At 44.7% G+C, this 14,503-nt stretch overlaps 2 protein-coding genes across 5 annotated transcripts in view; one reads left to right on the plus strand and one right to left on the minus strand.

Moving 5' to 3' along the window:
- Aagab (alpha and gamma adaptin binding protein) overlaps positions 1-609 on the minus strand; it is a 36,758-nt gene extending 36,149 nt beyond the window's left edge. For 2 of the 4 annotated variants that reach the window (XM_021652533.2, XM_021652528.2), the window contains exon 1: positions 428-602. In XM_021652533.2, the coding sequence (XP_021508208.1) occupies positions 428-500 (73 nt within the window). In that variant the 5' untranslated portion in view covers positions 501-602. Of the gene's footprint in view, positions 1-427 lie in introns of all 4 variants that reach the window. The other 2 variants (XM_021652527.2, XM_021652526.2) reach the window with 1 other exon arrangement.
- A 177-nt stretch (positions 610-786) lies between these two features.
- The window catches only part of LOC132654815 (IQ domain-containing protein H-like), an 88,374-nt gene continuing 74,657 nt past the window's right edge, over positions 787-14,503 (plus strand). Inside the window, exons 1-3 of the mRNA XM_060386107.1 lie at positions 787-837; positions 8,795-8,917; positions 9,460-9,551. Of these exons, the coding sequence (XP_060242090.1) occupies positions 787-837; positions 8,795-8,917; positions 9,460-9,551 (266 nt within the window). The remainder of the gene's footprint in view (positions 838-8,794; positions 8,918-9,459; positions 9,552-14,503) is intronic.

Consider the following 14,503-nt stretch of genomic DNA (forward strand, 5'->3'; position numbering starts at 1 on the left):
CTAGCTACAGTTAGTAAAACTACAGCTTTCCACAATCGCAGGGGTTCTGATCACTCGATCATCCGGGCAGACCATTTAACTCACGTGCATCTTTTCTTCCTAAGCCCTTGTGCTCAGAAGAGGAAACACTCTAACCCAGCAGTACCGGCATCCCCCAAACACAACACCGCAACTCCAGCGCCCTACGTTCGTCTAAGAGCAACATTTCCCGGGCCTTGAGTGTCATGTTAGGGGGTGCCCGCCACCACCCGTGAGGCTGGAGGTCAGAGACTGGCCTCACTTTACACAGGAAGCGAGCAGGGTAAGCGCCTGGTGCAGACACCTGCGGAGGAGCCCGGGCCCAGCTCGGCCAGGGGGAGGCTGCCGGTGCTGGGCCCATCGCTACGAACTGGGCCTTGCAGCCCAGCCCAGGCGCCCGGTTACTCACGTTGCACCAGCTGATCCCCGGTGAAGGTGGCGGAGCAGCTGGTGACCAGCGCGCAGGGAACCCCGGCAGCCATGGCTGCGGCTCCGCGGGCTCCGCGCGCTCCGCGCCGGCGCCGCTTCCGCCTTGGGCCGCACCACCGCGGCCGGCGCGCGGGGGGACGCTCCGGAAGCGCGCACAGGCCGGGGCCGCTGGCTGGGAGGCCGAGGCGCGGGCTGGGCCGCCCCGCCCCGCCCCGCCCCGCCCAGCCCCGCCCCGCCCCGCCCCGCCCCGCCCCTCCGGTGGAGCGCGCCGGCCGCGCGCCGCGTTGCCTTGGGGACGGAGGCATCCCCTCTGAGGAGTATCTTTAGCTGGCCTCAGCCATGCAGAAGGTCCAGGAAAACAACGACCCCATTGGATCCATCCTAATCCAGGTGGGAAACAGGCCGGGCCGGCGGCCGCGCAGACCGCCCCGCGAGCCCCGAAACCTGTGCTCCCCAATCACCGCCATTCACCCGGCCCCACAGCAGGAGACACCACTGTAGGGCTTCCTGTTCTGGTGGCTGAGCACCGAGCATGCCAGGCGAGCTCTGAGCAAGTGCTCTACCACTAGGCCGCGTCACCAGCCCTCCTTTTACTTTGAGACCAGATTGCCATTGAGTTAGACTGTTTTTGAACACACTCAGCAGTCCAAGCAGACCTTAAACTCAAGTCTGATCCGTCTGCCTTAGCCTCCTGAGTAGCTGGGATTGTAAATCTGCAACTATCAGGCTCGGGTGCTTGATACGAAAATATATTATGAATATGTTCATAAAATATAAGAATATATGAAAAACTTAAAAGTATATTATGAAGTGTTTAAAGTCCTTGACTTGGGGGTGTGGAGAAGACAGACTCGTTACGAGGTGGTGCGAAATTCAAAAAGAAGGTGAAATATGAGCCCTGTGCTTCTTAACCTAAAATAGTCATTCCTTGCATGGGAACACACAACAAACATTTATCGAAGATAACTTGGATTACATAACAATGTTGTTATGCCCAAGTCTTGCAGACCCCAAAGACCACCAAGGAGCGATTCCGATGCAAACGCATAGGGTTTTTTTGTTACAAGCTTGAGCTCACACCCTCACCGACTCATTGGTTGAGTGTAGAGCCCAGAGCTCAGGAGAAGGAGGGTTTTTACTTAAGGTTACAGCAAGATAAATTGAAAATTTCCAGCTAGGCAGTTTTATGATCGATTGGTATTTAGCAAATATCGAGTGTCCAGAGGAAATTGTTTGCCAGAAGGGCCAAGCCAAACTAATTGTTTTATTCATCCTATTGTAAAGAACACCTGGGTAAATTCCAGGTATTTACTGATTAACTCTTGCTAGGGGTGATGGTTAATTATTACTGGGTTTTCTCCAGTATATTCCTTGGGTAGGGAAAGCCACCCCAACACATTCCTCTCCTGCTTCCACAGGAAGTTTTGTGACCAGGGCTCGAACTTGTATTAAATAAACCCTCATGTATTTTGCAACAGAGTCAATTCCTGGTGGTCTTTGGGGGTCTCACGAACTGGGCATAATAGCTGTAGTGGTTTTTTAAAAAAACTACCTTATTTGGGGTGTTTAGGCCTTTACTCTCCCTTCCACCAACCTCCCACAACTTAAGTAGGAGAGAAAAAAGGTTAGTGGAAAGAGGGGGCCCAGACCCCTTTACTTCTCCTGGTTACTTAGGGTCAAGGGGTTCTTTTAGGGCTCTCCTTCAACCACACACACAGCTAGCTATCTTCTCTATACTGCTGCACCCGAAGTGTTTTCCTCCATCTGTCTACTCCAAATCACCACACCATTTCTGATCTCTGGTCTCCAAACAGCTACACGCCACATGCCAATGCTTCCACACAACACCTCTCTTCTCTTTCTTGGCTCTCCAATTATATTCGGAGTCCTAGACCACATCCCTCTTCCATGCCACACGGAAGGCCCTTACCAGCAGGCAAAGATAATGCCTAGCACATGACAATTAACAGGTGTGGAAAAATTATAGCCCAACTAAAACCCCACACTTGGGAATAAAACAAAAGCATATTTACATAGCATACCTGAGTTTACAAAGAAACCAAAACTTCCATTGCACATCTGCTTCCTCCAGATAAGGCATCAAAGTAATGATTCTACCCAAATCTAGCTTTCTGAAAAGTGAGTGTTATTGGAACTATTTCCAGGAGAATAGGTGACCTCCAAACACCTGACTCACCCACGTCTCACCCCAGCATGAGCAACTCTCTTACAGCTGCATAAATGGAGTCTCCTTCAGCTAACCTCCTGGGCTGTCTGTATTATCACCCCTGGAGACCGTGTGGTCACCTGCTGATTGGGAAGGATTGCATGCAGGGAGGCATAGGAAGGAGCGGCTGGAATCGGTCTCATGACCTCCACAACTACATCTTCTATGAGGGAAAGTCAACAGGCCAGGCCTGAGGGATGCTTGTGACTAGTCACAGTGATGATGGCTGTAACACTTGGAGGACAGATTTCCACAGCAGAAGCTTTCGCCAGACACAGAGAGGAGAGCTATGTGAAGGAAGGAAGCCCACCTCTTAGGCTATTCTGTTCATGGAAGCTGCTCTCTGTGTAGGGCTGAATTCTCTACATAGAATCTGCATGACCAGGCAATATGGAAGCCACCCTTCTTTCCCAGTGACTCTTAAGTTTGGGGATAAGCCCACACCAATTACCCTTTTGTCTGAGCCTTCACTTATGTCCTTCAAACAGGCCAGCGGTGACCAAGTGTGTCAAGTAAAGGGAACACCTGGTTAGGAGCAAGTGCACTTCTTATTTGCATGCGGGATGCCTTTAAGCTAGTCACATCACCTCTAGGCTTCAGTGCCTTTCTACAGAATGCATCGTTTGGATTGTATCATTTCTGACTCTAAATTGATCCAGTTTCCCCAATGCTACATGGTTTCTTTTCTACTGTAAAAGTGGAATTCCTTTACTTTTAATTTAAGAAAAAAGATTGTTTCCATTAAGTAGGTAGGTGCATGTGTGGGTGTGCTCATGTGTGCATAAATTTGAGTGCAAAGCACAGATATTTTAAATCTCCACTTGTCTCAGTCAGGCTCACTAAGCACTATTCTTTAACCACTGTTTCTCGAGGTGTGGTCTCAGGACCAACATTAGCACCACTAGCTGATTTTTAAAAGGCCATATCCCCAGCTCTCACCCCATACCTACTGAATCATAAATTCTGGGACCAGGGCCCTGTAATCTGTCTTCATAGACCCTTCAGAGAATTTGAAAGCATCTTCAGACCTGACAGCCATCACTTTCAGCTGTATTGCAAAATATAGACTCTAAGATAATTTCAAAGAAAAAAACACAGCTATCAGGTATCTCATACTATTCTATATGCTTGCTGCATATATTTTAATTAATTTGACCTTGCAACAAGCCTTGTTACATTCATGTCTTGAAAACTAAGACAGATAAATATTGTAGGTAGGCCCATATATATAGAAAATTTCAACAAGTTCTCAAGCCTTTCAATGCATTGTCCCTTCCCCATTGTAAGCTTTCCCATGTCTCCTTTTGTTCCTCGGCATTTAAATAATTTTCTACTCCAGTGTAGTAAAATAACTATAATCAGCAACCAATTCATAATTATTTTATTTCTAATAGGCATGGAATATAAAACTATGGTCAATTTTAAAATTACTTCAAATGGTATACCTTTAAAATATTCAATCTCAATTTTAATTTTGAACTAGAGAAGAATTACTATCCAAAGGAAGAGTATGCTACCATGAACAGCTGAGAGCGTGTCCTCAGACCATCTTAATTAGAATTGTAGAATGTAGATTATGTCCTCTAACAAGTTTCCTTATGGTTTGTGCCATTTTCTCATCCCATCTATACATGTTTACAGAGTGGCCTTTTAGAAGCCTTGACTTCTCAGCATAAGCTCCCTGACACTAGGTCAGATAACATGACTAAGCTGATATAGTCATGAGCCATTGGCATCAAAGGGTTCAAGAAGCATCCCCTTCGCAGGTTAGCATCAGGCTGGTTTCACAACCACAGGGCCCGCTGTAGCATCTAAAAGAGCAAGCCAGACTTACTTATGCTCTGTGGAGGAACAGGACTGTGGATGAGTGATGTGAGCAGGTCTTGAGGGATAAGGAATGATGACAGTGTTCCTTTATTCTACAAAGAGGCCTGTTAAGCATCCTTCTGTTAACAATTTCTTCATCAGCAGTTGAGGACTCTCTTACGTATGCATACGTAAAGCACATGAATAGACAATAATGACATTCATTTGTAAAGTTGTATGCTTTGATTTTTACAGAAGGATTCCACGATAAATCAAATTCTCAAAAACTGAAGACAAGTGATTAGAGCTACACTAACATAAAACATACATAGAGACCCTTTTCTACAAGTAGAACAGATTAATGTTAGAGTTCTAGGCAGCTTCAGCTATCTATTTGAAAGAGCTTAGAGTTATCTCTGGAGTCTCACCCATGGGATTGCCTCCGCCAGATTGGCCTGTAGGCCTGGGGTATTGTTGGCTTGCTGATGGATACTGGAGAGCCCAGCCCACTGCATATGGTGCCACTCCTGGGAAAACGGTCCTGTGTTATCTAAGAAAGCAGGCTGAGCATGAGCCAGGGAGAACAAGGCAGTGAACAAAGTTCCTCTGTGGCTTCTGCTCCAAGTTCAGCCCTGCCGGAGTTCCGGCCCTGGCTTCCCTCTGAGATGGACTGTCAGCTGTAAGATTTTCATCTTACGCCCTTTCCTCCCAACTTGTTTTCGGTAATGATGTTTTTCACAGCAACAGAAAGCAAAGTAGGACAGTAGGACTTTTGAGACTAGATCTGAAATACTTAGGAGCAAATTTAGACACAGATAATACCACTGTACTCAGACTATCTGGGTGACCGGCCAGGGCAGCTGAATGTTGCATAATCCCCCATTGTCAATATTCTGTCCTGCTGTCAAATACCAGAGAACTGGGTCTTCATGGAGTTCTATTGGCAACATTCTATTAACTACAACTTCTTTTATTTTCAGGCCTATAATTTAGATTTTTTTTTTTTTTTTTTTTTACAGTTTCAGCTGAATCTTTCCTCAGCTAGTCAGATTAGTGTGGAGTATGAGTCATCAGATAGTGAGTGTATGGGAGCTCTAGGCGATCTCATGAAATTCTAACAACTGTGTTAGGCAGATATCAGAAGAAAGTCAAGTACAAACATGTAAAGTAATTGAATCAAAGTAATGACATCCACTGTGTGTTGATCTTAAGCAGGCCATGCATGTAGATATGTGCACATGTGTCTTTGTTTCTGTGTATCTTTAACATAATGTTCCTCTAATGAAGGATACCTGGTCTTTCTATAAAAATTACCTTGTAAATTAGTTTTAGAAATTATATTACAAAAGTCCAGCAGTTGGATTTTATTCATTGATTCATTGGTTGGTTTTTGTTTTTTTTTTTGGGGGGCGGGGGGTCAGATAGGCTTTTCTCTGTACAGCCTTGGCTGTCCTGGACTCACTTTGTAGACCAGGCTAGCCTTGAACTCACAGAGATCCACCTGCCTCTGCCTCCCTCTCCCCGAGTACTGGGATTACAGGCGTGTGCCACTGCACCTGGCTCAGCAGTTGTATCTTAACAATAGCTTGGGAACATGGAAGCTAAACTGACAGCTTGATGTCTTCATTGGTGCTCTCATCAGTTCCTGTGTATGATTTATAAAGCACATATAATACTAAGATGAACAAGGTCAAAAGTAACTTCAAGAGATAAGCATGAATCAGCCAAATTTTGTGCTGGACAGAGGTAAACAAAATGGAATTTTGTATTGCTGACTACTGTGTGGTGTCTGGTCTCAGAGATCTTTCAGGTTCAACAGCACATGCATTAATCCTTTCAAAGGTTTCTATTAAGAATGGCTCTGTTCCCAGACTATCAAAACAGTAAGTGTATAGAAAATGTATAGTTTTGTATAGTAAGTAATGTTTTTTGATGTTCATAAAGATAATGGGTGACCTGTACAATTTCAATACCAGAGACTAGACATACTTGAAGAAAGAAGAGAAAGAGAGAATTTAACCTCATTTCCTGCCAGCTCTGGTGTGACATTTCGCACGGTGCTTATGTCTAGTGCAGTCTTGCAAACAGGGACTTTTTAAGAGGGGAGAACAGAATAACCTGGCAAGAACCTAAGGTGGCTTTTGAGAAAGGTGAAGTGAGCAACTGTGTTCAGCGATACAATAGCGTTATCAGCTAGTCACATGCAGTGAGGTTTGCTCGGGCTTTCGATCCAGGGAGGAGGGCTCTGTACCCTCCTGTGTGGCCAGCCTGTGCAAAACATGTTTATAGATCACTTCTGACTTGCATTCTGAAGAAGCTAGCATGAGCCCCTATTTTACAGGTGGGAACATTAGGCCTCTAAGAGCCTCTGGACTGTTCCCAAGTTCAGGCAGAATTCCAGCTCACATGCATCTGGCAACAAAGTCTGTATTGCCTCACTTTTATGCCCCCTACCTCACTTTCATTTACTAATTCCAAAGAGTAGAGAAATGATGGTATTCTGGCAAAGAAACTAGAGGAGGAGCTGAAATTTTGAATAATATACATGGAAATTGAATGCTTAGAGATAGTGCTGAGAGCTGTGTGCAGCTGCCATTTGTTGAGGACTTCATCGGGCCTGCTGCATGTGCTCTCATGGCTATCTGAAGGCATGATGTTGTCTACACAAGGGGCCATAGAGGAAAACAAACCTTTGGTACTTTGGTGAACACTCCAGCTCAGCTTCACTCTCACGCGTCATTACAGAAAGGTCCATGGAGCTGCAAGTACACAGCCAGCTCCCTTCTAGGAGGAGCCTAAATGTAGGAGCCCCAAAGGGCTCTTACATTGCACATGTTTTTAAACAGTAGATGGTAAGTCAGCGCAGTGATGTGGACAAAAGAATCAGCAGACATGTCTCTTCATTATTGATCCCTCCAGGCAAGCAAGTGAGTGTGTTCAGGTACCAGTCTGTGAGCCCTGGAGGCTTTTTATGATGATCCGAGCAGGGTGGAAATAATCAGATTTGTCTGCCAAATGTTGATGCCCATCAGTGAAAAGATGCAAATTCTGCCTGTTGAAAATGGCACTCGGTTCTGTGGGAACATCCCCAAGTAAACAATAGCATAGACCCAACCAATGGCGAGTCCAGTTATCCTACCAGGGCCCAGGTAGACGTTTCAAAATGCCTATAGCAACCCAGTCTGCAGATTGACGTTGGTGTGACTGTAGCTGAAACAGGTGTCTGGGGTTAGGAATTAGCATAACGAAATGTTTTCTTCCTGGCAGCAGCCCTGCAATACTCGGTGCCATCTGCATTTATCTGAAGTTTGGTTTCTCGTATGCACACAGTGGGTCAGCAGCTTCCTTGTGTCACAATGCCCATTTGGTCCTGAGGGTACCTGACGGAAACATGTTCACCATCTCAAAGGAAAACACACATTGGGGGCATGTTAAAGCAACGGCATATGCTGCTTTCTTATTCTTTTTTTTTTTTTTTTAATCTTCATGGGTTATTCCGTTTCTCACTAAGCAAAACAAAATCAAAGGCTCCGTTACATAGCTGCTTCCTCAGAGCAGTGTGCAGCAGAGCCTCTGGGAGGGAAGGCCACACAGCCCTGCAGGCGCGTTTATTGTGAGCCACTGCTGCTAGAGCCTTTCTTTGCTGAAGTTCCCTGTTCTTTACCTTAACTGATCTGCCAGAGTCTGGTACTCCTCAGCTGTGCTACCACCGGAGAGAGCAGGAGCCATCCAGGCTGCCACCAACCTTGTATGTGTTCCTAGTGGCAGCACAAGCCAGAAATGGTATAGAAGGCGTCTCGTTCAAACTCGGAGCCAAGAAGAATCCTCTTAATAAGGGCTGGCCTAGAGCCGTGGAGGGAGTCCTTTCCGAAGGATGCCCGAAAGCCATGAGTGTTTGAGCCCACTGTAAGCCTATTCTGTCAGTAACCACAGGTCTGGGGGTATGGCTCAGTTGCTGGAGTGTTTGTCTAGCCCTGGCTTCAGTCTCCAACCCAACAACCAGTGTGGGTGTGCACCTGTAACCCCAGCTCCCAGAGGGGGAGACAGGATGAAGAAGTTCGAGGTCATCCTTGGCTACTTAGTGAAAAACCCAAGACTAGCCTGGACTGCAGAAAAGCCATGCCTCAAAACCACCAACAAAAACTAGCCTGGACTGCAGAAAAACCATGTCTCAAAACCACCAACAAAAACTAGCCTGGACTGCAGAAAAACCGTGCCTCAAAACCACCAACAAGAATTTACAATCAATAGACAATGCATACTTTATTTATTTATTTATTTATTTATTTATTTATTTATTTATTTTGCATTCAGGTCCATGAAGACCTTCGTCAGTTAAAGGAGAAATTAACAAAATTCTCAACTGAGAAGACAAGAGACCCTCTAGACATTAAAAATCTTGAGACAGCAATCCAGAGGACTGAAATGGGGTTAAAAGTAAGTAAAGCTTTGGACAGCAAATAAAATACTGGAAAGACAAAACGGGTTGGTGGTTCTCACAGGTCCCTATGCGGCTCCTTAGCAGAGATGGGTTTAGGCCACCAGACTGTATTCCTAAGATTGTTGCTTGAAGCTCATGTATGAGGAAGACATGTTTCCGTGTTGGTATTACCGGGTCAGATCTGTATAGGTAAGCCATTTACTGACTCAGGTGCACAGATTCACTTGTGATTGAGGGCTACGAATGGAACACTTAAGCTTTGAGGCTCAAATGTTCTTTTCCTTTTTGGGACATTTGAAGTAATTTGGCCTTGCGATGCCCAATGATACCCTAGGCACATAATGTACCACCTGAGAGAGCAGGAGCCATCCAGGCTGCCACCAACCTGTATGTGTTCCTAGTGACAGCGCAGAGCAGAAATGGTATAGAAGGGGTTGTGTGCATGTTGGGGGCTTGATGCAAAGTGCTGACCGAAAGTAAGTTAGCTGAGGATCTTACATCCACCATAATGGCCTGAGCTTTGACTTTTCTGTAACAGATTCACATCGAGAAGTATCTAGATGTTGTAAACCACCAGGTGCTAATGGCTCCTATCACCGAGAAAGGGCATTCCTCCCTGAACTCCAGGTGGTAAGTCAAACATTAGAGCCAGAGTAAGTAACTACGAGACTCTCTTATCTCTTAGGCAGAATGCTGGAAGTTAGTGTCAGAATTTGGAACTCAGGGATGCTTGGTGGTAGGTTACTCTCAGACCTACTGCATGACAGCATGACAGTTGTTTGGGGGTCCTAGATTATATTGCTTTTTGGACAGAGTTAAAATTATTCAAGTAAACATTTAAAGGAAAATGGGTTGGGTTTTATACTGTTTAGATCATGTGGGACTTTGTTTACAGTTTTGATCTTCCATATAGGCTTTGTTACTGAAGTATTTGGGGGCTGGAGAGATGGATCAGAGGTTAAGAGACCAGACTCCCTTCTAGAGGACCTGGGCTCAGTTCTCAGTACCCACAGTGAGCAGCTCAGAACGTCCTGTGACTCTAACGCCAGGAGATTTGATACCCTCTGCTGGCCTTTGCAGGCACAATTCCCTCCCCTAATATACACAGTGCATATAATCCGCTCACACATATGTGTGCGTGCACACACATCCACACTCAAACACACGCACGTACACACACACACAGAATGTATACAATCCACAAAAACACACACATAAAATAAATCTTAAGAGTAATTTTGGTATCCATAGTAAGAGAAAAAATTAATATAGCTTGACTGAAATATCCGTTATGTAATACACCCTAATAGATGACTTATTGAATTCAAACTGAGTTAAAAAGATGAGCTCTTGCCTGGCATGGGCCTCCTAATAAGGGACTATAGATTAAGCTTGGTAGTTGGTTTTAAGTCTCTGTGGCTCTTTTTGAGCTTTGCATATGGACACATGAGACTGACGGTACACACTAGAGGGAGTGCTGTGAAACTGTGTGAGGAGACATGGAACAGTGTGGACAGAGCCACATTCCAGTGCTAGATAGTGGGTCGGAGCTTTGACACTGTCCTCTCCTTGTCCCCTGCCATGAAGGTGGTGATGCTGGTATCTGTTATCCTTTATAGGGGCAACCCTTTCCTATCGTCCCTATGTCTCTCTAGCCTTGCATACATAAACCTCTGTTTTACCAGGCTATTCCATATTTGCCACAATTTCATTCTCACTATCTAGATATTAATTATTACTGTTTTGTAACAGATTATCCAAAGTTTAACATCTTAGAGCACCAAAACCTATTATCTCATAGTTTGTTGTCAGGAATATATATGGGCACAGCCTTGCTAAGGGCCTTTGCCTTGAGGTCTCTCACAATGTAAGTGCTGGCTGGAACTGTCCCCTGTAAGTCCTTCTGGCATGGAGCTGGAAGGCAGCCACAGGAGAGATGGGGAAGACTCTACTTCCAGCCTCAGGCGCACAATCTCCATGTGCCTTTTGGGCCCACTGTTCTCATGTAATCATATGAGGTTCTCATTCTGAGGACTAGAACAAAATGTATTCTGAGAGCCTCTGGAAGCAGAAAGGGCCTGGGCTGGCCGAGTGATGGACAACACTGTAGAGGAATATGTGTTATCATCAGAGTGGCTTCAAATGACAGTGATCCTCCTGCCTCAGACTTCCTAGTGTTGGATTAAAAGGGTAAACAACCATACCTGGCTTCATCCATAATTCTTTGCTGTAACAATACACTGATACTCCGAACCTCTACTTATATATGGGTGTTTTAATCTAAAACCTTTTAATACTTCCTTTCTCCTTATCCTTTCTTTTTATCCTGAGTAAGACTGTGCATGACAGCTCCTGGTTAAACAGACTCAAATACAGCAAATTGGAGCATGGAGAGGTTACTCTGGGCTAGTCTAGAGAGTTCAAGGGTAAAGTAACTAGTTCATGGATGCAGGCATGCCAAAAGGAAAAGGGAGCATTTTTCTGGGGAGATTAATGTAGCACGAATGAAGGCCACATAGACGGTAATCACTGAAGGTCTGTTCAGAAGGGAGACAAGCTTGGTGGAAAGACAGGGGGGAATTGTTTTGTTTTTAAGATTTAATATGTATACAATGTTCTGTCTGCATGTACACATGCACACCAGAAGAGGGCACCAGATCTCATTATAGATGGTTGTGAGCCACCATGTGGTTGCTAGAACTTGAACTCATAACTAACTTCTGGAAAAGCAGCCAGTGCTCTTAACCTCTGAGCCATCTCTCAGCCCAGCCCTGATGGTTTTTGTGATAGTTTGTGACTTAATGGAAGTAAGTGTTTTATAACAATGACCCTGGAAATGCTGTAGACAGCGGCTGGGGACAAACAGTCTAGAGAGATGAGCAGCTGGATTACCAGCAGTTGCCCACACAGGTACCGGATGGCTTATCTGTCACTACTGTGTCCAGCAAGTATGTATTGGACAGCTGCTGTTTGCTAAATGTGCTTTTAGATATGGGAGCTGTGCCAGTTCGCCACAGAGCATGCCTTGCAACATAGCTTCTAATCTGAGGTGTGTAGATCTAGATGAAAATATTTATAAGAGGAAGTGAAAGAAAACTTTGCATTTGAAACATTTGGAAAGAATCTCAGTGCCCTTGAGATTAGACCAAGGTAAGACGAGTGAGCCTCAGAGTGACCCAGACTCTGGGGCCTGGGCACTGGGAAGGTAGAGGAGCCCTGTGGAGCCAAAAAACTGGCAAAGGGAAATTGACTTGTGGAACAAAGAGCCAGGTTCTGTTTAGAACTTGGAGCTGTTGCTGCTGCTTTCTCCTCCTCGTCGTCCTGCTCTTTGTCCTCCTCCTCCTGGTCAGTGAAAACAACTGGGTTTAAAGTTCACTGTAATCGGATGCTGTGTGGCCTCAGGACTCAGGCCCCTGCTCCACAGGCTGCAGCTGGCACTGAGGTTCGCCAGTGCTCTTGAGGCAGGTGGTAGACATGCTGTCTTCTGGGGGAGTCCTTGCGGCAGTTTCGAGGGTTGGATGTGTATCAAGAGTTTAACCACTTTCAGTTCTCATTCACTGAGGGCTATTTTTGTGAATTTGATGAGCGGGTGCTTTTTCTAGTCCAAACACTTTCATTATACTTTCCCCACAACACAGATACTCCTTTGTACTCTGACTCTTATAACAATGTGCAATTTATGGGCCTTGGCATCCCCACAATATTTTTCAACTTTTTCTAGGATGAAACACTTTATCTGGAATTCTTGATTTTGTGAATTTGTGATGAGTCTATTCTGTACAAATGAGAGATTCACACCTTTAGTCTGTCTGTCGGAGGCCTCTGAAAGACTGAGCTCAACATCTTGGCCATAACTATAACTATAACTATAACTATAACTATAACTATAACTATAACTATAACTATAGTGACTCTTCTCTTTTGAACCTTAGAATAATACAAACAGTACCCCTGCCAGGTGGTCAGGGATGCTCAGCAGCATCAGTAACTAAAGTTGTCAGCACTGCACCAGAGCTACAGAGGCAGCACAGTGTCTGCTGTGTCCAGCCTGAATTCTCCACCAACCATAGCTGAACTGGATCTTCTTAGTGCAGAAGAGACTGGATTTGAGAAATATGATGCAAGAGACAGTGGGTCTGAAGGCTGTTGCTGGGGTTGAGATGAGAAGCTAAGGTTAAGGGAATAGACAAGGCTACATCCTGACTTTGAAAAGGTCTAAGAAAAACAGGGCCAGTCACCAGACACACATGAACGCAGCTGATGGAAAAGCTTTACAAAGCACTTTGATGTGCATTCCCTAAAATCAGCCCTACAGTCACATGGAATAAATCATTATCCCCATTTATAGATAGAGACTCAAGACTGAATAAGTCATACAAGATCATATAGCCACGAAGTCTGCAGGGACTCTCAGAAAACCCAATCTTCTGACTCTAATGCTATTGAAAGATAGTGTAAGGTGTTTGCAATATTTTTTAGTATGTTTACATTCTTAAAAGAAATCCTGGTAGATCTGAAATTAAAAATTAAGTTTAGGGCTGTCACTTGTAAATAGGTTAAATTATGACTGGCCGATTGGCTCATCTATTTATTGTTTTAAAACAAAGAATCTCTAGGGAAAACTAAAGAAGGGTTCTTGGAGAAGAAAATATTATGGAATTACTCTACTACTGAGGATACTGAGTCTTCATTTGAAATCAAAAGACACAGTGGAAGGCCAGTACAGATGACAGCCAGGCCAGAAGCAGGCAGAGCAAATGTGCATCAAGGTGTCAAATACAGAGACATCTGGAAAGAGTCTCAGCATGGCTAAAGGTGATCAGCTGTAGTGAAATAATCCAGTGGATGAGTTCTGCCTTCTTGAGCTGTCTCTGTTTCTTTTCTCATTAGATGAAAGGGTGGGGGTTGCATGGGGGATAAAAAGAGCTAACTAGTAGGCAAATGGAATAAAGCAACCTTTCTGGGGACACACCTCTTATCTGGTACTCCTCTCTTGCCAACGCATGTCCTGTCCCCTTATTAGGGTCTAGAAAGTTGAAGTCATGGACCAGGGCATGGAGTTGGCATCCACATGTGGTCCTTCAGTGTTCTTTTTCCTGTTCTGTACGTGTTTTCAGGTTTGAGTCTGAAGCCAGTAACTAGGAACAAAGTCTGTGTATCTTGGATGTACTTAATAGAATATGGTTCTCAAGCCTTTTGGAGATTTACTGAATATGACATTTAAAATGTTTAAGTTTTCTACCATTCCTAACAGTAGTAACCTTTTAGGTTTTCAAGAAGATGATGGGGCCCCGCAACAATGAGTCCACCTGGGCTGTGGTAACACTAGCACTGGGCAAACTGCCCCATGCCTTTTCTACTGCCAGGCTTTGTGAAAACAGTGGACACCTTTGCTTTGACTGCTGTGTTCTACCTAGACAGGCTTATCACTAAGCTGCTGAACATCACCCAAAGATCAGCTTCAGACTACAAACTGCTCAGGACATTCAAATTGCTGAGTTCATAGGAGACTGACATGAACATTTTATAGAACTTTGAACTCAAAAATACTTAAAATCCTAACACTGCCAAGTACAACCAAG

The sequence above is a fragment of the Meriones unguiculatus genome, chromosome 6 (assembly GCF_030254825.1).
Source record: "Meriones unguiculatus strain TT.TT164.6M chromosome 6, Bangor_MerUng_6.1, whole genome shotgun sequence".
Taxonomy (NCBI): domain Eukaryota; kingdom Metazoa; phylum Chordata; class Mammalia; order Rodentia; family Muridae; genus Meriones; species Meriones unguiculatus.